We start from the raw sequence: 27,089 nt of genomic DNA on the forward strand, positions 1-27,089 counted from the left end.
TTTTGCAACTAAATAACACATAAATATTTTTGAAAGTGTTGTGTTTCCTTTCAATAAGCTTTTAAAATCTTAACTATCTAATCAGTTGAACACATATCTTCCTTGTAATCGAACGTAAAAAAAATCCCCAAAATTTGTTGACGTGCCATTAACTACCATAAAACCAAAGGAAGAGGACCAGGAAATTAAGCCGGAGGTAAACAATAGCAAATTATATCGATTCCAATCAAATCAATGATTAACCCCTAATTCAATTAAACATCAAGGATGAAGAAGGATTGGAATTAAATTAAGTAAAAGTGGATATTATGTCTAAGAAGAACCAACGTTCATCACTGAAAGTGTTTTATTGTTTTTCAAATATTTTCCGCCATATTCGTTAAAGTTTTGCAAAATTTAAAGTAATTTGCATAGTACTTTATCTACACTTGAAGTATCTTCAAAATATATATGTTTGATACATCAACCGGTTTTTCAGGTCCAAAACTAATTTACCATGAGGTTCAGGAACAAAAAGAAGTCCTTGGATGACATTTCAAGTCTGTACAGTGCAAGACCCATCAACTAAATGCTCGTTGTTGGGGTCACTTTGTGAGAATTCGTATTGTCATGGAGAGGAATGGTCTTGCGTAGTTAATAATTGTTTACTTTTAAAAAACAGACGATCATTCTCCAGTTGTTAAATTGAAGCCTTTGAAGTGTTATTTTCTTGTTCGATTAAATTGTCACACGATATATTGCTTTATCAACTTTCCGTTTTCCGACATAATAATCGATTTCGCTATGTCTTTTGAATTTGTTCGTCTGAAAATAACAACGTGATTCTATTTTTTCATGACAAATTCACACTTTTATTATAAAGCAAGCAAGATCAACATTATGTCAGTATTTCATCGAAAGACTAAATATGTGAACTTGTTGGATATCTGAGTGTAATTACGCGGTATTTCTAGGGATTAAATTGTTTGAAAGTTTTGGGACTTGTTAGCACTGATGAAGGGAAGAAATGATTCCCGAAATATCAGTATTTGCAAGATTTATAAATTAACACTAGCGAATAGAAAAAGCAAGCTTTTATTATTTCAAATTGTTGGATATAATGGTGCCTGTATTACCGATAGAATTTAAATTTCAATATTGTCCCTCGAACTTCAAATTCTGAATACAATCCCTTAGGCTTACTTTCGTCAGTTTGAATGACAAAATTATGACAAACTGATCATCTAGTGTATTTTTATGGCAATGACTGATGGACTGCTGTAAATTTAAATTTTTAAATAAAATCTGTCAGACTGGCTGGACTGATGATAAGTTGAGTGTAGTGCAGTTGTTATTGTGTTTCTAATCGAAACATGATTTCCGAATGATTCGCATCTTTAACAAAAGTGTTTGTCCTCTTGTTTATACTAAACTAATTTATGCTTTCCATTTCCGGCAAGATGGTTGAGTGTTAACCTCTGGCCCTCGTTGCCCCGGGTCCGAATACCGGTAATAGTTCATGTTTACAGTTGTCCCGTCCCATTGCTCTGGGCTTATCACTTCCACAGCATTAAATTTAATGTTAATGAAACTGAATACAGCCGCATTCAAAACTGAAACTGCCCGAATGTCCAATCCTCCACAGGAAACGTACAATCCATAGTCACAATATTAATTCATCTTAAGGGGGTCATCCCGTGTGTCGGATCCGCAGAATCGAATTTTTTTTTGCATCAATTGTATCTAGATACAGTGTAGAATATATGGGCAAAGTGATTTTTAGATAATGCGGAGTCGTTCGGAAATTATAGTGTTAAACACTTGATAAGGCACATGCCAGATTTATGTCGATCGCCGTAATAAAGCTCGTGTTTATTGGTCCGAATGACTTTCGGATGACTTCGCTGAAAGGACAACAATTGAAGCCAAGGTTGTACATGTGTTTCTTGAAGAAACCTAAGGTTTATCGACTAGGTATAGCAAATTAACGACTTATTCAGAATATATTTCTGCGGTCCGCAAACTAGGATAAATGCGATTCATTCAGTAGTTTTTTTTATTCATTGAAGAAGCTGTGAAAAAACACCAAAATTCACAAAAAAAAAGTTTAACACGGCACCAAAAATTTAGCTTACCATATTTTTAAGGTTTTGTGTGAAACCGGTTGTTACGAAAATTGGTTAGAGTGTGTGATCTATTGTTCCCTTTACATACAGCAAGTGGTGCCATTTTGTATTAAGTTTAAGGGGGAGGGGGCTCCCCATATATGTGAATGGAGGATGGTAAATTTTTTTTCCATAAAATGTGGCCATGTGGGGTATCAAATGAAAGGTATCAATTAGTACTTTTCGAAACTGGTTCCATATTTGATATCGGGTGAAACAAAGGGGAGTAAGGGCTCAAAATATGACCCACAAAAAGTGTAACAGGTCTCGTTCTCAGAACCTTACCAACCGAAAAATCTGAAAAAAAATCACAGTAGTGCATCTCTACGAAATCTAGGCCTCAAAATACATCCGGTTCCGATATCTGCACAAATAAAGTTAATAATAGTACATTCCCACATTTTAGAAATTTACCCTGCAACCCCCTTTATGTTCACCCCAGAAGTACAAAATTTGTCACGGGTGTAGTGAAGAAGACAATGCAGAATTTGGTCAAGTTTGAAGAAAATCCAACTATTGTTATAGGGCATTCTACAACTTGTATGACGTCATCATCACATATCAAGTCATCAATACCACAACGAAATGAGTTCTTATGAATGGGGTTGCAAAGAATTATTTTGTTTTAGTTTTTTAGTCATTTGTATATGAATATCAATCACTCCAAACAGACAAGTGTGTATATAGGTATATAACATATGCGTGCTAATGAAGTTTGCGGGTAGCGTCTAATTCAGGTAGATATATTTGCACACTAAGCCGGCCGTATGCTTTTGAGGACGAAGTAAATTGGAAATATCGGTACGATCAATTTATATACGTGCATATATATATACTGTATTCGGAAATGGGCAGTAGTTATGTCCGTATGTTAAAATGCCGTTTAATTTTTTCCTTTAAGATGATCGCAGCGCCCTCTAGCTTGGTAGCAGAAAAACACCTTTTTTTGGAGATGGGTGTATAAATTGCTCTGTATTTTAATAATGAACTATGCAATCGGGCTGGAAAAATTACTATGAACGCTCAAGATATTAATAAATCTATGGTGAATTCATATTTGTATCTTCATTCAGTGCTTCACAAAAAAATTCTAAAAAAAGCAAAAAAAAACGGTCTTCACACGAGATGACCCCCTTAAGATCATGATTTTTCTCACTCCTTCCTATGGTATTCTCTCACTTTAGTATATACAGATGCTCACAAAATTGAAGGCACAGGTAATTTTTTGCTTTGGATGAACTACAATAGAACTTTGCGGCAAATAAAATAGTTTGATTTTTCCAAAAGCAATGTATATATATATATATATATTTTTCAAAAAGCCCACGGACCCTCTTCCCGCCCAACCGGACCGAGGGGCGACCAACCTAAGGATGGGCTGAAGGCAACATCCAAAGGCCCGCATCACAGCGATGATGCGTTTTAACGCAAAGTGTGTGCGACCATGCGAAAATGTATTGCTACATCTCGATTGTCGCAAACACTTCAGCCAATGACGCGGAGGTCCTACACTACAGAGACATGGATCTTATATTGAAGACAGTGCGGATCAAGACTGAAACCCATTAGGTCAGATTGTTACCGGACAGGACTCTTCGGACTATAGCACAGGTTGCAAGGATAACTGCTTTTTGCATCTCCATGTATAGTCCAGCCCTAAGATCGAGCGTTTTCAGCGCTTTATGTAAGTTCTGCGGGACTAATCCCGTCGCTGAAATTATTACTGGGACTACTTGGATCTTTTGTAGTCTCCAAGTCTGCTTCATATCATCTGCCAAGGGGCCGTAGTTCCGGATTTTTTCGTGCTGTTTTTCAACAGTGTTCCGGTCCAACGGTACGGCTACATCGATTATAAAGCACGCTCGTTCTTCCTTCAGAAGCAGAACTAGATCGGGTCTGTTATGATTAACACTGTGGTCGGTGGCAATAGTGTGGTCCCACAGTAATTTGACCCGATCATTTTCCAAGATTCTCTGCGGAGTATACTTATAGTAAGGATGGTAGGTTGCCACTAAGTTATACTTCAACGCAAGGTTTTGATGGAGAATCTTGCAGACGGAGTTATGACGATTGGTGTACTCGGTACCGCTCAACATCCTGCACGCAGATGTTATGTGCTGGATGGTCTCCTCTTCACAGTTGCATAACCTACAACTGGAGTTGGTGATTGAGGAGTCGTGAAGAATGTACCGTTTATAATTTTTTGTTGGGAGCGAAGCATCCTGAATTGAAGTTAGGAATGCTTCGGTCTCATAGAAAAGTACACCATTTGTCAACCATTTGTTGGAGGCTTCGATGTCAATGCCTGACAACAACAAATTTTTTATATGACCTCCGTGAATGGGTTTTTCTTTCCACATGTCGATCTTCTGTTGGACTGAAGTAACATTCGACATGGGATCCCATTCTCTGCTTCTCAAGTTCAAAGGAGATATATATATATATATATATATATATATATATATATATATATATATATATATATATATATATATATATATATATATATATATATATATATATATATAAAAGAGCGTACCAGGTTTACCCTCACCTGAGTTGCAAACGCAGAGCTGCATGCGACCAGGCGCGTGTCATGGGTTGCGGATAATGACATGACCCACCGGGTCAGCTACGAATATCGCAAGTTAATCTTGTAAATAAGTAGCCGCGGACAAGCAGAACGTTTCCCTTTGTGTTCGTCCTCCCTTACCGATTCTTCCCGTTCAGGGGGAGTAAACCTCCTTAACAAATCCGTAATCCGGGGTGAAGGGATCGACGCGCCTATCGGATGAATTGCAGTGACGTTACACTGTATTTCAGCGGCTCCCCTCCAAATACCTTCCCTACCTTTGGAGGTAACCATGGGGCATTGCAACATTGGGGCTCTGTTGCAGGGCTGACTGGTTCCCCATTACTCGTGGGAATAAAATTGGGGACTTTGGTTTAAATTCTTTAAATGGGACCCCAGGGACACGAAGACAGTACCCAACACGGATAAGGGTCGTTCAACAACATCAGAGCGGCTCTTCGCCCTTGGATGTTTTGGCGGTTATGCCGTCAACCACCAGGGACGGGAGACCTAGGCGTCGTATGGTTTGGACGAGCCAACTCAACGAATTTATCGTCCGCGCCTATTACCGTGTCACGGATTTGGAACGGAATCCATCAGGGTACAGACATCGACTACATGACGCGTTCATAACCCGATTTCCGGAGCTAAGTCATGTTCCGGAACAGAACGTCGTCAACCAGTACCGAGTGATCGTGAATAACAACCGAGTTGCCTTACCAACTAGGCAACAAATCTTCCAAGAGGTTTCACTTGAGCTCGGGCTGGAGTCATCAAATTACCGGACTAGTCAAAGGAGTAACACAAGTACTCCACCTGTAAGGCACTCCATGAATCCAGTAGTCAGGAGAAGCTTAGTAACTGGGGATGTCGACCCAATTTATAATGAGGCTTTGACCGCATTCCAGGTCGCATTCACAGAGTATGCTGGGATTCTCCCAGACGCTAGGCCAAGGATCCCAAAACTGAAGTTTACTTCGGCAACTACTAACATCATTGCTGCCGTTGACAGAATTTTGGCTGATCGTTTGGCTAGCGAGATTACTGCTACAGAGGTTCATAGCCTGATCTACGTTGCAGCTGCCACGGTTATTCGTCTCCATAACCAACATCTTAGAGCGAATAACAGAGGTATGCGCAGAAGGACTTTACCGTTCTGGGTGTTTCGACTCAACAAAAGAGTCGAAAAGTTGAGAAAGGAGATTGGTCGTGTAACGCAAGCACTCCTTGGAAATCCATCACCAAGAGTGCACAGATGCGTTGCGAACATCATTGGAAACTACCATCTGTCCAATGATATGCCAATCGAAGAAATCCTCGAGGTGCTGAAGCAGAAACTTGCGGTATGCTCCAATCGCATCCGTAGGTATCAGAAAAGCTTTCAGCGAAGGACAGACAACACCTTGTTCTTCCAGAACCAACGAGGATTCTACAAAAATCTCATCAACTCAGGTAGGGAAAGTAACCTCAATCTGGATCAGGCAGAAGACTTCTGGAGAAGTGTTTGGAGCGAATCCAGTCGTTGCAATTTAGAAGCAGCGTGGCTCCCACACCTTATGCGTTCATGCGAGGCCCTCCCCGAAATGACCATGCCTGACGTAACTGAAGTCGACGTTAAAGCAGTCCTTGACAAGGCAGGTAACTGGAAGGCGCCAGGAGTTGACAAAATTCACAACTTCTGGCTGAAGCGGTTCAAGAGCACTCACAGGATATTGGCAAATCAATTTAATCAGATGATTGCCGATCCTGATTTAGTTCCACCATTTTTCACCAAGGGGATAACTTTCCTCATCCCCAAGGAACAGGGTGTCTCTTGCCCTTCAAAATGTCGACCAATTACTTGTCTTCCTACCATCTACAAGGTCTTCACTTCAGTTCTGTGCGCGAACATCTCAAAACATCTTGATGTTCATAAATTGATAGCTGAGGAGCAAAAAGGATGCGCAAAAGGCTCCCGAGGCTGCAAAGAACAGCTTATAATCGATACGGTAGCTGTAAAGCAGGCTGTCCATCAAAAACGAAACAACTCGACAGCCTACATCGATTATAAATCAGCCTTTGACTCCATATCACATTCGTGGTTACTACAAGTGTTACGCTTGTATAAAATCAACCCGAATGTCGTTCTTCTACTGAGAACAGTAATGAAGAATTGGAGTACGAAGCTATCGGTATCTTCGCAAACATCAGGAGAGATACCAATCAGGCGTGGCATTTTCCAAGGCGACTCTCTAAGTCCACTGTGGTTTTGTTTGGCTTTGAATCCGCTATCCCATCTTTTGCATGAAAGCAAATACGGGTGCCAAGTCAAGCATGGCATATTGTCGAAATGTACATTAAGCCATTTAATGTACATTGACGACATCAAATTGTATGCCAAAGACGAGAACCAACTTCGCTCCTTGCTGGACATCACCATCCAGTTCAGCAGGGATATCGGCATGCAGTTGGGTTTGGAGAAATGTCGCATAAAAACAATTGTTCGGGGAAAACACACCGACAACGAAGGATACAGCCAAAATAACATCCGAATTGAGGGCATGGATTCGGACGACGTCTACAAATACCTCGGCATATTGCAAGCAACAACACCTGCTGTAGCAATAATCAAATCTAAGTTGCTGGGGGAATTTGAACGGCGTCTGGATCTTGTCCTTAAAACTGAGCTGTACGGGAAAAACAAAATCATGGCAATCAACACCTTCGCCATTCCCGTCCTTCTATACACTTTCGGTGTGATACAGTGGAGTAATACCGATTTAGAATCTGTCAATAGACGGGTAAGGGTAGTTCTTGCAAACAACAACATGCATAATAGAGCTGCCGAAAAATTGAGGATCACTATCCCACGTCATCAGGGAGGAGGAGGAGGGGGGTACTTGATTTAAAAACATTGCACTACAATCAAGTGCATTCTCTTCGTGAGTTTTTCTATGAGAAACAATCCTCTAGCAAAATACATCAGGCTACCGTCATGGCAGATAATAAATTATCTCCTTTGAACTTGAGAAGCAGAGAATGGGATCCCATGTCGAATGTTACTTCAGTCCAACAGAAGATCGACATGTGGAAAGAGAAACCCATTCACGGAGGTCATATAAAAAATTTGTTGTTGTCAGGCATTGACATCGAAGCCTCCAACAAATGGTTGACAAATGGTGTACTTTTCTATGAGACCGAAGCATTCCTAACTTTAATTCAAGATGCTTCGCTCCCAACAAAAAATTATAAACGGTACATTCTTCACGACTCCTCAATCACCAACTCCAGTTGTAGGTTATGCAACTGTGAAGAGGAGACCATCCAGCACATAACATCTGCGTGCAGGATGTTGAGCGGTACCGAGTACACCAATCGTCATAACTCCGTCTGCAAGATTCTCCATCTAAACCTTGCGTTGAAGTATAACTTAGTGGCAACCTACCATCCTTACTATAAGTATACTCCGCAGAGAATCTTGGAAAATGATCGGGTCAAACTACTGTGGGATCACACTATTGCCACCGACCACAATGTTAATCATAACAGACCCGATCTAGTTCTGCTTCTGAAGGAAGAACGAGCGTGCTTTATAATCGATGTAGCCATACCGTTGGACCGGAACACTGTTGAAAAACAGCACGAAAAAATCCGGAACTACGGCCCCTTGGCAGACGATATGAAGCAGACTTGGAGACTACAAAAGATCGAAGTAGTCCCAGTAGTAATTTCAGCGACGGGATTAGTCCCGCAGAACTTACATAAAACGCTGAAAAGGCTCGATCTTAGGGCTGGACTATACATGGAGATGCAAAAAGCGGTTATCCTTGCAACCTGTGCTATAGTCCGAAGAGTCCTGTTCGGTAACAATCTGACCTAATGGGTTTCAGTCTTGATCCGCACTGTCTTCGATATAAGATCCATGTCTCTGTAGTGTAGGACCTCCGCGTCATTGGCTGAAGTGTTTGCGACAATCGGGATGTAGTTATACATTTTCGCATGGTCGCACACACTTTGCGTTAAACGCATCATCGCTGTGATGCGGGCCTTTGGATGTTGCCTTCAGCCCATCCTTAGGTTGGTCGCCCCTCGGTCCGGTTAGGCGGGAAGAGGGTCCGTGGGCTTTTTGAACTATATATATATATATATATAAAAGAGCAAAATATGCAACATTTCAGTCTTGTTGTCTTAGTACTTGGTTGGATATCCTTGAGCATCTATCACTGCTTATAATCGTCTGGGCATACGTTCGACTAAGTTCTCCGTAGTATTAGACGCGATATTTCGCCATTCTTGAAGGATTACGTTTTGTAACATATTTTTGTTAGTGATGGATACTTTGCCAATAGCTTTCTTCAAAAATGACCACAAATGTTCAATTGGATTAAGAAACGCTGAACATGCTTGCGATCGTTGTCTGGTTGGAACCAATTCACGTCCTGTAGATTCAATTTGGCAGCATTAGGGTTCAAATTGCGTTTTAATATATCTAAGTATTTATACTGGTCCATAATTCCATCGATAATTTCCAAATTTGCGACCCCGAACCATAATTCCGCCGCCACCGTGCTTTACTGTTGCTGATAAATTTTTCCTGCTCAGGGATGTATTTGCTTTTCTCCAAACTATTTGCTTCCCATCAAAGGCAAATACATTATATTTACTTGCTTCATCGCTTCAAACTACATTTTTCTAAAAATCAGGACTGTTGTTAACGCATTTAAAAAAAAAAAAAAATTCGAGTATTTTCTTCCTATTAACTTTGGAAACGAATGGATTCCTATGAGAAGCTATTCCATTAAAGTCGTGATTCTGGAGCGTTCTTCGTATCGTTTCCTTAGAAAAAGGTTTGTGGATCATTACAGAGGCTTCAGCTCGTAGGTTGTTTATGGAATTTTGGTGCTTTATTGATTTGTTGTTGAATATACCGTTCATCGATAGGCGTTAGTAGCCTTTTTCGCCCCCTAACAGGTTTATTTATCAAACTTCTGTCATTTTCCATTTGTTTATAATCGTTCTTACCTTCTTCTACCAACTTTGCGATAAGTTTTCCCTTCTCAAATAAGCTTAACAATCATTTTTCGTTCTTCAACTGTAGTTGTTGTTTCCTTCCTTATTTTGTCCTAAACAGTTGTGTTGAACAAATTCGGAAAATTTTCAAACAATTTAAATACAGTCAAGTCCTCGAGGGTTTAACGGGAGCAGCTGTCTTGCGACTTAATCCCACGGTCTTCTTAAGACACGAATTGATTTTGTGACCACGATCAGAGCCCCGCTGAGACAAGCAACAACGGTACCAGCCTACACGAAGTGCATGGCTTAGCATTCATACTGGTGGATGCAAAACATACCTAAATCTCTACCGAACTAAGGAGTACGGCACCCGTGTTGAAACGCAACCCCACGCCGAGACCCGAAGGTGTCTTCTCGCTTGAGCATAACCACAACCCCCAGGAAACTCCCACTAGGGGGCCTACCGCAAATAGCCGAGCTATACTTACATACAACGGGAGTTCACCCGAAGGATAAGAGGCCAGGAGCTATCCCGGTTCCCATGGTACCAATATATCCCTGATAAGGTTCCGTGACCTACTGCCACTTCAGATGAGCCCCATGCAGACTTGGGTCTGATAGGCTTTGGAGCATTCGCCTACTGCATCACGGCCGGCAAATCAATGTGATACAGCGTTTCCCGGCGCCACCTCTATGGAGGTTCTCTTCGACTACTTGGTTTTGGTTCAGCCGACAGGATTACCGGTCCGTCTTCCCCACCGCGACCTCTGAGCACCAGACTGTATACACAGAAATATTTTCAGATAATTTCAATCGATAAACACCACCCGATCACTCAGAAAACTTAGTTACTACGCAGTTTTCGGGGGAACTACCTTGAATTCTTAGTGTAATGAATTTTTCGGGATGCTCGTGTGGTCATATGTGTGACAAAAAATGCTAGCTCAAATAAATAGGTTTGCTTCTAAAATTAATGAGAATTTACTGAAATATTGAAGATTCCCAAAAAATGTACGCTTTGTACCTTGAATTCTGTGAGCATTGTAGATAGTAATTTATGAACCAACTACTTGTATATTTGAAAAATACTTACTAGAAAATTGAAAATCGTTCCTTATTTGGAGTCCAATTTGTCTGACACTTTACTCTTTCATTTTTGTTTGCATCCTTGGTTAATTCATATCTTGATGAATTTCCTTAAGATCCACTCTTCGTTGTATTGAATTGCTTGCACTGCTGGTAAGAGGCATATACGCAAAAATGACGACACATGTTGTGAGCTTGAAATTACGTTTGGACAGCATTGATTTGCCTAGGTAATTCCAACTAGCTTGTTGACCAAAATTTTGAATTGAGTAATTTCTGATGCACAGTATTCTCACAGGCTCCAATAAGATAATCACCATTGCTGCTTTAAGGATGGACGAATCAATCAACAACATCAAACCGCACTGGTCAAACACGAAGAAGAATAAGGATAGGAGAATACAACTTTGAGACCGTTGACAATTTCTCCTATCTAGGGTCGAAAATCACAACCGATAACAGCTACGATTATGAAATCCGCGCACGGTTGTTGTCAGCCAACAGAGCCTATTTCAGCTTACAAAGACTGTTCCGCTCGAAACGTCTCACCATAGGGTCAAAGCTCTTACTGTACAAGACTATGATCTTGCCAGTCCTCATGTATTCCTCGGAAACTTGGGTTCTTAGCAAGAAAAATTGCGAACTCTTGGCCGCGTTCGAGAGAAGACTTCTCCGAAGAATTTTTGGCCCCCTACATGAGGATGGACGATTCCGTAGCCTACACAATGACGAAATCTATGAGCGATACCATGACCGTCCAGTTGTGGATAAAATCCGGCTCAATAGGTTACGGTGGGCGGGTCACTTAATCCGTATGGATTAGGATGATCCCGCCCGGAAAGTCTATAAGGGCAATATCTATGGTAGAAAAAGAAGACGAGGCAGACTCTGCCTAAGATGGAGCGATGGCGTTGTTCAGGACGCCAGACGGCTTTTAGGGATATTGAATTGGTGGACCTCGGCGCAAAACCGGGATGTCTGGAGTTCCTTATTAAGGCAGGCCTAGACCGGATACCGGTTGTTGCGCCGTTGATGATTATTATTTATTATTATTCCGTTAATGGAGAGTTGCGCCGCGTCCTTAAAGAACTATTGTGCCCCTTTTACTGGTTATAGTGTACCTATTGATCATAGTATCTCTCTAGGATGGACATAAAATATAACTCCAGTGACTAACGCGTTCATTTCTCGTCAGCGTTCATTGATTTGCAAATTCCAAGAAAACGACGCCTAAGCAATCTGTTATCGCACATGTTTTCGTATTGCTCAGAAATGTGAAGGACATTGTAAAAGCAGACCAATTCTATAGAAAATCCGCGAACAGCATGGATCATCTTAACGCGTGAGCTTGACGCCAGAAATGTCTGAATCCCTGCCCTCTGACCCACTAAGTGTTTATGTTTGTTTGGAGTTATCTGCAATCTTGACCAATTAAGAAAAATTGCACCACAGAGTGTTTGATAGCGAATATTACTCATAAGTGATCCCAATAATTAATATTTTTTTTCCATATTTACACTTAATATTTCCAGTTGGTCATGGCCCAATCATTAATAAATGCTAATCAATTTTTTCAGCTAGTCCTAAGGGACTTACGACCTTCTTATCTTTATCACCGAAACAAATACACTCAGTAATCTCGGCTGCTATAGACTACGATAATGGAAGGTGGGACGAAATTATCTGGAAAATACGAGAATGAAGGCAGCAGAAGTCGGCCCCATCTCAATGAGTTCGATCGCGGCGGAGTATCGAGGTAAACTGCTTTTAACTTTTATTCACTCAGTCCACTCAGTCGTTGAGCATCTTCAGATACTTTAGAGTGTAGCGTAAGCGTAGTATTTCGGGGGTGGGTAAATGGTGACTGTTTTGGTTCGTGGCGTTTACTTTTCGTTGCTAGGAGCGGGTAATCCCATGTAAAGTCTATGGCCTTTATCGTGATAATAAATCGTCGCTAAATACCTTCAGATTGCGCGTGTTATGAATGGTGCTCGTAAACATTTAGTGAATTGGTGGATGCTCGTTTCTTATGAATGCAAATCTTTCTCTTGTATATTGTGAAAAGGCTAAGCCAAGTTACTTGTAGATTCATGGATCTAAGTCGTTTTCTTTGAGTTATTGGCAAACAGAGTACATAAGAACTATTTCAATTGCAAACTATTAAACACAGAAGTGCAGATACGGTTCACTAGTGAAATCATTTCTATCGGCAATAAATCATTATTTGATCTCAACGTGGCAAACGAGGAAGTGATTTAATCAATCAACCCCAAGCCAGCAGTTCCCACGCTTAACAACAGGTAAAACTAATTGAATAATTGATTATGGCGACACCAGCATGGCTGACACTCTTCCATATTGTATTCAGATTTTTATCAAACAATTCTAATAAATTTGACTTCTTTTGCTACACTACGAATATATTCCACTCACTTATGTATGATAACATCTATCTTAACGTATTTAATTTTCGCAACGGTTTTTTTTTTTTTTGGTTCAGATAAAGAACTCATTAAGCGATTAGATGGAATATCAACCGTCGTCGTTTCAATTCCGCCATCTCTTCTATTATTAAAATTTTGCAATTTTTACTGCCTCAACGAAATCCCTTAGATAGATACAAATGCATATCTATAATCCATTTCAGCTAAAACAAATGATTCATGATGGGGAATACACAAGGGCGGTTATAATCATCAAAGCATTTGTAATAAGCCGAAAACCGAAAGCTGGGCTGCTTAAGGGATACCTCGGTTTGTGACTCTCTTATGCAACAAATTTTAACCCATTAGTGCCTAAAGTTATATAGGGAGATTATGGTTGACAATAAATTTTGCTAAAATGAATCTAAATAAGACGAAAATGACAAGTAGAATTTTATGATATCTTGTTTAGTTTTCGAGATATCGATGTTTGGAATTTTCCATTCTTGGGATTGTAGCTATCAGTGGTCGCTCCGAGGAGTCCAATTAAGTCTTTTATGCGCAAATATCCTGTGGGAATGGAATGGGGGAGGAGAATCTAACTGGCTCAGGTCTTTAGAAATAGCCTGTAACATTTACGAAGGATAGCAGCTCTCCCTTTTTACAACCAGGGATCTCTTAGAAGTCCCGAAGAATTGTTTATCTAGTGCCCGCTGCCTGGCTCCAGCTAGCTCTGGATAATCACAAAGGAAGTATCTGAGCGTTCCTCTTCGCAACTTGGACAATGCGAATTGTAGGATATACCGAGTCTGGCGACATGATCCTCAATCAATCAGTACCCCGCGCAAATCGCCGTAGCCTTATAAGCGTTTGCGCACGTCTGGCCCAAAAGTTGCCACGATTGTGTATTGTTATAGAAGAGTAGTGCGTGTAGATTCCATCCTTCACAATCATCAGCGGGATGTAGCGCAGTCTACACCGACAGACTGTCAAGAGCGGTGCCCCGCCTGCCGAGTCGGTCGGTCTGCTCATTCCCCTTTATATCCCGATGGCCGAGAATACAGAGGAGGATGACTGTGAACCTGCCACCCTGACTATCCAGCACATCCCTTCCCTGCTCCATAGCCTGGACACAGCCTTAATGACCGCTTGGCTGGCGGCTGTTGATGGGTCTCTAATACCTCCCCTTGAAATACACTGGCTAATTTGCCTACACTAAATGCATCCAGGAATGCTCTTGCGCTGACTTTGAAAACCATCTTGGATTCTATGATACTGTGTCTCGCAGCACATCGCTAATTAAGGTTTTGTTTGCAAAACAAAGCCTTATTAAAATCGGTTCAATGTCTATCTGTCTGTTCGTTCGTCCTTCTGTCTGTCTTTTTTTTTCAAGAGGTGGATATCTTCAAAAGATACTGGTCTGGACACACCAGCGTGTGGGATTTTTTTCCACTAAAACCACCCCCGACTCCCTCCCTGCCCCGCGGAACTACCATAAAATATTACATCGTGAGGCGGAGTCACCTCATTCTAGCTTGGTCACCTTTCTTCTATACGCGGCATACGTGATCGTGCTTTTCTCCTCTCCTCTACTTGTCGCAGTTTGGTTTGGATAAATGCGATCATGGAGTTGATCGCATCCCAATTTTCTTGATGTGCTACCATTTTCAGCACCAGATTTTCTGGTACCAGCACCTCTCCTAGAGTCTCCTCTAAATTCCTCTTTTCTTCCACAAATCTCGGGCAGGGGAAAAATACATGCTCTGGGTCCTCTAGAACTCCATCGCAATTTGGACAGTCGGGTGAGGTCTCCAATTTAAATCTGTGCAGGTATTGGCGATATTCTCCATGCCCCGTGAAAAACTGGATGAGATTATAATTAATCTGCCAAGATGTCAATCGGCATCATTTCAGAGATGACGAATGCTGCATCATCTGAGACTGTCCTCCTGTAGACTGCACTCGGTTTTTTAGTGTTAACTGACATCCGCAACGCCTCCCTCCAAACTGGAGTCACATAGACCATGATTTAGGTCTCCACCCTGGCTATAAGCGACCTAAATGTATGCCGTGGTCCTCCCACGTTCGGCATCATCCTCGACAGGGCCATACTAGCAGTGGAGATTTATCGCAAGCATCTTCGAGATGCTTTGCGACAACAACCAGCGCTATGTCGTCAGCGTAACCCACCACTGTGCCTTCCTCCGGAAGGGGAAGATTAAGTACATCGTTGTACATGATGTTACACAGTAATGGGTCCAATACGGAGCCCTGCGGGACACTCGCAAAAACAACGTACTCCTGGGGTCCGTCATCGGTGTCATAGCAGAGCCTCCTTTCAGTTAAATAACTATCGACGATAATAGCGAGATAGGCGGGAATACGAACCTTTGCTAGAGATTTGCGTATTAGATTCCAATTGGTCGAATGGAGTGTATTTTTCACGTCCAGGGTTACTACCACGCAATATTTGCTGCTGTCTGTCTGTCTGCAGAGAAGGCGGGAACTGTAACCGCCCAGACATGCAGTGAGTGATATCCTCCTACGTTGAGATTTAGGGGGTGTCGAATATAGTCATGTGGGGTATCAAATGAAAGGTCTTGATTATTACTTTGTAGTGTATCCCAGAGTTATAAAATTTGGTAGTAGTATAAAATATATGAAAATATATGAAGCGTATTATCCCCAAGTTTGATCAAAATCAAATTATTAGTAACAAAGTTACAGTAGCTCAAAATTGACTTTATCGTGTAACTTTACTGCAACTGAATATCAATATCACACTAAAGTGGGTAGCCGGACATGCTAAAGGCATATAAACAACGGGCTACGTACAAATGGGATAGTTCTACACTTAAATATACTCACAGAAGAAGCAAACAAAACCTTTCATACCTGAAGCGCCCAGCTTCCGGTTTCCCGACTTATTTTTCATTTTGTCCTGGAAGGAAAGCCCACCTGTAGCGTCTAGCAGCACCTGAATACACAAGTGCGTCGACCACCATACAATAGAACTGTACGTTAGGATGGGACGAACCAATCCTATATACATTCAAAGAAACATCCTCGGTCATCCTAATACCATCTCCTTAAGAAGTCTTCTTGTCTATCTTTGTCCATTTAGCTGCGGCGATGGAATTCCGATGTCCTTGTCTTGATGGTAAACGACATTAGCTCGGCAAGTCCGCATCTTGCAACCACCAGTATATCTTTCCTAGCACACGCTTCATAATCTCTCTCAATGAGGAAACATTTCTGATACTAATATCACCAAGTCATCGGCTTCTGTTGAGTATCCGTAAAATTTCATCCATCATTATCAACCAGTACACCGAATAGATGGCTCCGCCATGGAACGTTTCACTACTGGCAACTGACAACTCTAGTCCAAAAGCTGCCTCGTGTGCTGTAAAGATCAGTTTCTGTAAATTTACCTTTGAAGTAGGCATGCTGAGATTTGGAGAAAGGTGACCTCTCTATGATCGTCCTTTAGTGAACGTCCAAGATGCGCTCTAGGGTCTTCAACATGAAAAGGCGAAGTCCATGATGAATGCTAACAAATAGTCTAGCAATGTTTAGGGGGACATGAAAGTATTACGCTGAGTCCTTGTTACCTGATACTTTTTTGAGTATAGATAGAGGTTTTGTGATTCGAATTAAATTAGTTTATTTTAGGGTTTTCAACGGGTTTTTCTTATTTTTTTTAGTGAGGTGTTAATGTTGTGTAAAACAACGCATCCAAACTGAAAGCTCATTCCAGTACCAGCTTAAAGGTACTACATTTGTGTATATAAACCGATTTAACAGTGATTATTGGAGGTAACATCCAACCAAATTTAATAATAATCGCTGTCGCACCAATCCATATTGGATTTCGGCATTGCGCTCGCCCGAGGTTATTACCCTGATTTGAATCAGGTCCTAATTCACAGATGAGTCGGGTGGTGTCAGACACCTGTGCACATATGGATGGTTACCATTGACCCCCTGGTGAGATATAGTACGTCAACCATATCAACACGCCATCATTTGTGGTTCACTGAAATGCATTTCAACTCCCTCCAAGACTTCCCGGGGCGCCCGCCCTCCTCCTCTACTGTTCTGCGTCACGTGCTCTTGAGGTGGCCCACTCGTCGGCCCTCTTGAGAGAGTGAATTTCACTACACGATAGCCACCAATGGAATTGTCACTTCCTCTGAATCTATCCAGTTTCGCTACCGCCTACGGGTGACAGACCTGTGCGCCGACGAATTCCCATACGGCAATACTAGCACAGCACAGTCTCAACTTGATCTTGTTATTGAGATAGCTGCATTTCCACATTTTAGACAAGGTAGCGAATGCGGATTATACGCTGTTTACGCGTCGAGCGACATCCAGTTCGGTGCCGCTGTCGGCAGAAACCATGCTTGCTAAGATATATAAATTGATTGCCGTCTTCTATGCTTGGTTCATTATTGCAGATAAGGAAAGTGCGATGACCTATTGGACTGAGGACTTTAGTTTATTGGTGTTTATCTTCAGTCCAACTCTACTTACCTTCAACGCCATTTGGGCAAGGCCCATGATCCAGTGAGAGGGCGTACAAATGTCAACGGCAAAGATGTCTTGGCCCATTAAACTCGTCCACGTTCTCCGGACAAGACAACATGAAGAACCTCACCAATAACAAGAAGAAATAATATTGGTGTCAAGATGCAACCCTGGCGGTCTCCACTTTCGACCCCAAATTTCTTTGAGGTTTTATCTAGATGCAGCAGTTGACATTTTGCGCCATCATATTAGATTCTTTGGGATATCCTCTCTTGCGTAGAGCACACTAGACACACTTCCTTCTCATGCTGTTAAAAGCTCTCAAGATTTTCTTTAGTGCGTTCGAGGATTATTTTAGCTATTATTTGTGCGACGGTAGAGAGAACCTACATTCTTCTTTCTTTGGAATCTTAACAATCATCTTCTTGTTCCACTCTCTGGTAAGGTCTCGAATTCCCAGGAATTTCGTAAGAATGGATGTACGAGATCTACACAAACAAATATGCGGGGAAACCGTTAGGATTAGCGGCTTTACTCCGAAACGGTTTCTCTTCTGCTTGGAGGAACACTCCATATCCGCATGTTGCGGTGATTAGCCATTTTATCCACAAGAGGCAGAACTTCACCGAATGTGAATGTGTTAAGAATCGTGGTGAAGTAATCATTCTGCTCCTTCAGTTATTCGTCATGGTGGATAAGGAGTCGATCGTCACTGCCCTTCACATGACCATTGAAAGGTTTGCGACCACATGTAAGTTCTTTCATGATACGGTATATAGTTCTGAAATCATTTCATTCTGCGACATCCTCCGCTTCCCTGACCAACACAATCAAAAGTTCCCTTTTTTCACATTGCACACTACGTGGCACTTCAAGCACGCGGTCAATAGAGACGACCTGCGTAACATCCGAGAAAAAAGAATATTTGATGGATCGTATTTGGCGCTGTCTCATCAGCAAAATAGCTCCTCCATTGTCGAACGACAACTGGATCATACAAGCGGTCGACGTTGAACATGGTGGTTTGTAGCTCTCCAATCCTGGGAGAAGTGTCGGAGACAACACACCAACAATCATAAGCGACCATCAAATGGTGATGACATTGATGTCAGCACTTCTCTTGTAACACACATCCAGGAGGCAACTCTTAAATCTAGTGCTGATCGCAAAGTGGCCAATCTGATTATTTGTACCTAGGCCAACTAATCTTATGGCAAGCTCTCTGCTCGAGCCATGTGCTACAAACGACAAGGCGGTGAAAGCTGCAGATATCCACAAATCTTCCACCATTGTCGTTACGGTCGCTAAAGCCGTGTTTCCCTATCACATGTCCGGGCAAACCTATTTTGACATAATCCGTTTTCGATAGCCAAAGGTCTTCAGCGTTATGTCAGTCCCTATCCAAGGCGTTTTTGACGTTTCGGTAGCAGTAAAGTTTTGAAATTCGCAGGTTACTGGCCCACAAATTTCTATCCCTTCTAGTTGTTTCTTATGACAAGCAGAGAAGACTTTGAGTGTATTCTTAACCTAAAAATCACAGAGAAGAAATGAATGATTTTCGCTTTTTCACAAGTGTTCAGAGCTTTTCTTCAGGTATTCCGTCAGTGAAGAATATCATCCAGATTGTATGCTGGAGAAGGCAGTATTGTACTCTGGGGGTGTATGTGTGTGAGTAAAGTCTGTAAAATGGGCGTTTGTCAAGATCGAATGAACAGTGAAAAATAATAGCATTGTTTTTTTAGACTACCTGGCTCAGTCCGCAGGTCTGAACCTCATTGAACGCCCTTGGAATATTCTAAAGCACAAAGTATGGGAGCATAGTATTCTCTCAAGAACAATGACAAGGCTGAAAATATTAGTAACATCATACAAAAAACATAATGAAGTCCTTTAAATCACTACAAAAGTTTCATTTTATACGCGGAACCAGAGAAAGAAGGAAAGTGTAAGGAGCCTAATACTTTTGACCAAGATTAAGATCGTAGATTGTCATGAATCTGAGGGTCCGTTTGGACGAAGACCTTTTTGGGTTTTAGTTTTTATTTAGTTCTCTTAAATTGTTGTTAGTTCGCTCAAAATTTTTATTCATGCACCCAAAATTTAACAATGGAATAATAATCTTCCTGGAGAGTAAAGTATTACAAATGGAAAATAATTTAAGCAAAATTAAGGATTGAAATGACATCATGAAATGTCTGTTCGAAACGGCACACTTCGATGAAATTTCGTTGCACAATGCATTGAAACTTGAAGGTATACATATATCAAATCATAAGCCTACAAAATATAATTTAACCACTAATCTTATCACCTTCCTAATCTGTCTCTTCCAAATAATGATTTCTAATCTTTTTTCTACGATTTCAGCATAAATGCATCTGATAAGATAACTGAGGACTCAGCGCTACTTGCCAAAATGCACCCCAAAATCACAAAATTGAAAGAATCTTTTCAAAATAGAAGTCTCGTTGTGGACTTCCTAGCAATACTTTTCGGAGTAGGAACATGGATCGGAGTCAATTCCACATACGTACAACTACCTCTGCTGGTAGAAACAGCTCCTGAAGGATGGAGTTTACCATCTTTCCTGGTTGTCATCATACAACTGGGTAACATCGGACCACTGCTCTATACACTACGCGAGAGATGCTCTAACAGTGGAATAATCAAAGACTCCCAGCTCATATACGTACTACTTGTAATCGGAACAATAGCATCAATCCTGATGTCTTTCATGTATACGCAAACATCGATTGTCGCCAATCGGCCCTATAGTGTGTCCCTATTCGCCTTAGTTTTCTTCCTAGCGCTAACAGGATGCACCAGTTCGGTTTTATTCATGCCCTACATGGGCAGATTTGCGGAGACCTATCTGATTATGTACTTTGTGGGCGAAGGTCTGAGTGGATTTTTGCCGAGCGTTGTGGCCCTAATCCAGGGAGTAGGTGGCAACGTGGAATGTATTCCGATGAATTCAACAAATGGTACAGAATTCGAACGCTATGTTCCGCCAGCGAGATTTGATACGAAGGTTTTTTTTCTTCTTTGTGTTTGCCATGATGATTTGCAGCACCATAGCCTTTTTCCTGCTCGACAACTTGAAAGTGTGCAAGAAGTTTTACGTGACTGGAAAAATCGGCAACGGGCACACATACGAATATGACGAAACGGAAACTACCACAAAGCAGGAGATCCCAAAAATTTTGAGTAGATGGAACTACGGATTTCTCCTGTTCTTAATGGCGGTGGTGTGTTTGTTTGGTAACGGAGTATTCCCTAGCCTACAGTCGTATTCCTGCCTTCCATATGGAAACGTTGCCTACCACTTAGCAGTAACTTTTAGTTCCATGGCTAACCCAATTGCCTGCTTCATGGCCATCTTCTTACCGCACACAAATATTCGATCGATCGTAATAATGATCGTTTGCGGCTCCGTGTTCACATCCTATGCACTTGTTACAGCATCACTAAGTCCTTCGCCACCATTGATTAATACAACGATTGGTGAAGTCCTCATTGTAAGTAGCTCATATTTTTGTCCATTCGTTCTAATTATTTTGAGAAATTCATTTCAGATTTTCTGCTGGACCATTCTTATGGGATTAGTGAGTTACATCAAATTGTGCATTACGACTGTGATGCGATCGCAAGGTGGCAAATCCCTCCTGTGGGTTGGCGCCATTGGACAAGTTGGATCAGCGGTTGGTTCAATTCTAACTTTTGTTTTAGTAAATGTTTTAAACTTGTTCGAATCATATCAGCCTTGTTGACAATCTAGTGCAGTATTTTCATATTATAACTTTATGTTTTTTAAATTAATTAATTTTAGGGATAATTTTAGGGGAAATAAAATTAATTTGTCTAAAACGTGTTGATTTTTGTACTGTCTGCTGATCTCGCAGTGGGCAAACAACCTCCATTTTAGTTTGTGTCGAGATTGTCTGATGAACGTAATTAACTGCTATCATCCTCACTATTCCTTTACAACAAAGCATATTCCCTTATACCAATTTCCCTGTTTCTTCTTTCGCTTCCCCAATCCTTTACACGGTTGTCATAGGCCGCTATGTTGGGCCTCCTTCTGACAATCAGGTAAGAGTGAACATAACCATCTGGCGAACGTTATCATTGGTACGGGCACAAGCGACTTCTCAGAAGAAAAGGAAGCCTGAGAGGACGAGCAGCTCAGTCTATTTGAGAAGTACAAGGAGGAATCGCATCAGGCGCAGAAATTTTACCAGCAGGTTAGCAGGATGAAGTCCTAGGAAAAAGAGGGAAATCTGATTCCCGACTATATGGACATATTGGAGCTTATGCAGCTAAAGCTCAAAGTTTGATGTATCGAATCAACGCCTGATGACTGGCAATTTTCTCATTTTCCACTACATACCCCTAAAACTTTATCAGCTGATACTATAGACGCTTCACTCCAGGCAAATCAACAACAGCTCAGATGTTTTCTCTGAGTAAGGTATTGAAAATTTTATCTCTTCATTGACTTCAAGGCCGCGTAATAGGATGGCCAGGGTGAAACTACACATGGGCATGAGAGAAGTCGGCTTCCCATCTAGATTGACCCTAACCAATGTGCGATGTCAACTGAAAACAGCAGAATTACTTTCCAGACCTTTCGCCATTAACCACGATCTAGGACAAAGGGATGCCCTACCATGCATCCTCTTTAACCTGGCCTTAGAAAAAATGATCGGCGAAGCTGAGTGAGAGGAACCGTCCTCAGCAAGTCGTCCCAACTGCTGGCCTATGCTGCTGATATTGACATTATGGGAAAAGCAACCCGAAAGGTACATTCTACCTTCATCCAGATCGAGCAGGCGGCGCGTGATGTGGGGCTGCATATTAATAAAGACAAAGTACATGGTGGCAACGTCAGCATCAAAACGGAGGAACCAACAACATCAAACGGTTCTGGTCAAATGTTCATAATTTCTCTCTTCGAAAGTCACAACTAATAACAGCTATGACGCCAAAATTTGCACATGGTTGTTGTTGGTCAACAGAGCTTATTTCAGTTTACAGGAACTGTTCCGCTCGAAAGGTCTCACCATAAGGTCAAAGTCGTTACGAGAAGGTACCAAAAAATGTATTAATTTTTAAAGGTTATTTATTTTCCAAATCTTTACAAAACAACCTTATCTCGTCGAAAGGTAAGGTAAGGTACGTAGAGAGGGATGTATGTGCAGGTGCATTGTCGCAGTGGAAGAACCATTCTCTTGTCTGCCATAAATCAGCCATATTTTAACGAACGCTGTTCCGTAATCTTTTTAAAACTTTCATTCGAGGTCTGCCCACCAGGATAACCCTTTTACTCACTGACAGTTAATTAATTAAACGAAAAAATTGTTTTTTGATTAGGACCAACCCTTCTTCTTTTTCTTCAGCCTTTGTCCCGTTCCCAAGCGGGGTCGGCTCGTCGTGATCAGTTTCGCCATTTGGCTCTATCGAATGTCTAATCTGGGTGCAATCTCGAGACTTTTCAATCCCCATCCAGCATATCAAACCACCGTTGTTTTGGCCTGCCTTTTGGTCGTTTACCATCGACTTCGATGTTCAAACCAATATTGGCAAATGAATTCTCGTTAGCTCGAATTGCGAATCAAAGACGCCTCTCTCGCAATTTTTCGACGATTGGTGCAACCCTAAGTCCAGAAACGAATGTTTGACCATTGTGGAAGACTCACTAAGCCGCTGCTGCCTCCGAATCCCTCCCGATAGTGGATGTAGCCTGCCCCGCATCGCCTACCATCTACCATCTACCCTCCTTACCCCTATCCTTGTCGAGTTCCTCATTGGCAAACTTGATGCCAATGTCGGACCTGGCTACGATGGCCTCTTTTTGCTCAAAACTCGTAAGTCCATCTCCCTTCCCCTATCTCTTATTTCCAACAAAAGCCTCGAAGAGAATCATTTTCCCGGTTTGTGGAAAGAGGCCCTCATCATCGCAATACACAAAAGTAGCGATCGTACGCTTGCCGAGAATTACCGTCCCATTTCCCTCCTCTCCACCTATTCCAAAAATCCTGGAAAGATATGTCAGCGATTGGTTGTCCGGCCACTTTGGCCACCACATAGTGAAAGAGCAACACAGCTTCGTTAAGCGTAGCTCCACTGCCTCCAACCTGTTTGATTTTACCAACTTTGGTGCCAAATGTCTAAATTCACGGCAAGAAGTACATACGATTTACAGTGATTTCGCTAAAGCCTTCGACACTGTAAACCACAAGATACCTCTATCCAAACTCTCGTCCTAAGTGTTCCCATACCACTTTCTTTATGGCTTGCCTCTTACCTTCCCAACCGATCTTGCCGCGTCTCTTTTGACGGCTGCACTTCCCGCTCCTTCTCCTCCTCCTCTGGGTCAGGGCCTTGAAGTGAGTTAGAGCACTTCATTCAAGACCGTAACCACAGTAGATATACTATAGGCAGTACCCTTACAAAAATGACCCCACTTGCAAATGTGCTTGCAGAAGCTTATCTGTACACATCAGAGACGCTAAACAAGGAAAAGGCATAATCTTCGTCAAATCGTATTGGTAAGAGAGAGATCGGTGAGCTTTTGCTATTCTGGTACTACGGCGTGCTCACCCATATAGCAAAAAGTTGTTTCACGTATTCACTTATACATAAGCAAAAACTTGCCAATCTCACCAATGCATTGGCAAGTCCGGGCGGTATGTCAAACACAGCTGATCGGGTTTTCGAAACATCTCGCTCATGCTCAAGGGCAAAACAATTGGAAATCGTGTGTATTCGCACTGATTTCCCCCCTTGAGGGGCAAGGGGGAGTGAGGTAGCTGTCTAGTATCTAACTGTGACCGTAACGATACACTAGAGTATACTGTAGGAAGCAAATGTTAGATGCTAGACAGCTACCACACTCCCCCTTGCCCCTCAATGAGGGAAATCAATGCGAGTACGCACGATTTCAAATTTTTTTGCTCTTGAGCATGAGCGTGATGTAATAGCGGCCACAGACGACAAACCAAGTTGGTGACCAAGTTGGCGGTTGCAGTGCGGTTGGACGTCTGTGGAGAAATTCTCCATACAAAGTCAGGTTGGAGCAACGGTTGCAGCAACGGTTGCGCGAACATCAAAATGCTTTGATATTTTGTGGGCGTGGCCTCTAAATGTGAATCGGTTACGAATCGGTTCGGTGTGTGCTTGATCATTTGAAAAGCTTTCGAGCGATTTTAATGTGATGCGAACGCTTGAGACGTGTTTTCTGGATAGGATGGGAAATGGAGATTAGATTGCCACTATGTAAAATTAAAGTGCAAGACTTTTAATTACCCGGTCGCTATAAGTTAATTACGATAATGTCTTAGTTTTCTTCTTTTTTGTTCGCTCATATGCTTTTCGTAAAATCCATTTAGCTTATTTGGAATGTAAAGACATGTTCTGTGGTATCTTATGATGTTCCTTATCCTTGAATATTCAAACAGATGAACATTTGATACTTCATACATTTCATTATTGGTTTATGACGCTTCGGATGCACTTATTTCTTATCGTTCAATTGAATGGTTCATAATTCTCGTTTGAACAGGTGTTTAGGGTAGTGAATTAGATTCTATGAGTTGAGCAACAGAAGCCGATTTATACTGGATGTACTTTCTTATAAAAAAGACGGAGTTGTTGTTTCGTACGGCTAAATCCCCCCGTTAATTATTTGTATATGTTTACATCAACTCTTAAAGAAAGAAATTACGAAGGAATGATCCCTCTGGTCTACCTTAATCCTTTTATTAGGTTGTTTAATTGCAAGTAGGCGACGAATGGCTGTGTAGGTTGAATTCCCGTGAGGCACATGCCTCGTAATTAATAATTATGTTCTGTATTAACGAAAGCTAAATACCGCGTTTGGGTATTGTTCAAATAGGAATTTCGTTCGTGATAAAAATGGGTTTGCGATGTACCTGTACTCTGTAACTTTGCTTACGATTTTCTGAAAACGAGAAATTATAGTGACGCTTGTCCTTTGCTTTATCTTGAAATTAACTCGTTAATTAAGATGCAACAGGTAATCACAGGAAAATCATTTAAGATACAATAATCAGCAATTCGCTTAATATACCGTTAATTTCTTTGTATTTATAAACATGAAATTAAATTAAATTATGGGCACTGAAAAATAAAAAGTTGATCCATCAAATTCTAATTAATTGGTGAAAGATGACGCAGATATACATTTTCGTATGTTTACATTTGTACTTAATCTATAGGTAAAATGACCTTCTATAAGCGGAATAGCTACTTCTATACATATAATTTAATTGTTTGGAAGCATTTATTAATTTTTCAGAATAAATATAAATGTATATCACAAGAAAAACAAAGCATTAAATGCAATGTTCAAAGGTGGCACATACATTTCCTCATTTTGCTTTTGTAAATAAGCACATTATTTACCATAGTTTTCCCAGTTTTGCTGTTTAGCAATCATTTCCCTTGCAACGGATCGTCGGCTAACTTAATTAGTTTGCCTGCAAAATGGAAAGTAAGACCGACAATGGCAATCATGGTAATTAGGTTGGAGACAAAATTTCAAATATGTGTAAAAAAGGAGAGGAACGCAATTAGTGAATGTTCACAAGTACCATATATCCATAGTCAGGTTTACCTCTTTATCATGTTTTATAAAAGATTGTTGGTTGAGTGAGGTGGAAAATGCCGACAATGGAAATAATGATGGCCAATAAAAATTGAAGTCTAATAAATGTTGGGATGGGACGCATATATTTTGTTGGGAACCTTTTTTAAATATGCACGGCGCCTTTGAGAATTATGGCTTGCATTTCAGGAAGGACAGCTTCAATTGAGGAATAGGTAGCTGTACGAAGTTTCCATTGTTTTTATTGTTTTGCAAGTATTTGCCTTCTGCAGGATCAGTATATTATATTATTATATTATAGAATATTTATGGCGTAAGTATTTTCCGGCGGGGTGAGCTGGCTAATCCCAAATATGAGGATTATGATAGGCAATAAAAAGTAAGTCTAGTTTAAAAATGAAAGGAAAATTCTTAATACATGTTCAAGGGGAAACATATTTTTAATATATACTTCGCGCTCGGTAATGATTAAAAAATGGCCCTTTAATAGATGGTGACTTCGCCATACCGAATACGATAGAAGATGTTTTCACGCTGGGGCAATTGGGAGCCCTACGTTTGACTACAGTCAATATTACTGAAGCCTTAGCAACTTCAAGTGAGCATAGCGGTGAATAACCTTCCGTTCTTCTGAGTGAAATTATACACTGATGAAGGGAACAAGTGATTCCCGAAATATCGGTATTTGCAAGAATAAATATCCACACCAA

General features: G+C 41.2%; 1 protein-coding gene across 1 annotated transcript in view; it reads left to right on the forward strand.

Moving 5' to 3' along the window:
• Nucleotides 1-21,617, forward strand: part of LOC119653240 (solute carrier family 52, riboflavin transporter, member 3-B) — a 43,837-nt gene extending 22,220 nt beyond the window's left edge. The window contains 4 exon segments of the mRNA XM_038057839.1: nt 12,372-12,550; nt 20,118-20,796; nt 20,798-21,268; nt 21,326-21,617. Of these exon segments, the coding sequence (XP_037913767.1) occupies nt 12,456-12,550; nt 20,118-20,796; nt 20,798-21,268; nt 21,326-21,520 (1,440 nt within the window). The 5' untranslated portion in view covers nt 12,372-12,455 and the 3' untranslated portion in view covers nt 21,521-21,617.
• The last annotated feature ends 5,472 nt before the right edge of the window (nt 21,618-27,089 follow it).

The sequence above is a fragment of the Hermetia illucens genome, chromosome 3, assembly GCF_905115235.1.
Source record: "Hermetia illucens chromosome 3, iHerIll2.2.curated.20191125, whole genome shotgun sequence".
NCBI classification, from domain to species: Eukaryota; Metazoa; Arthropoda; class Insecta; order Diptera; family Stratiomyidae; genus Hermetia; species Hermetia illucens.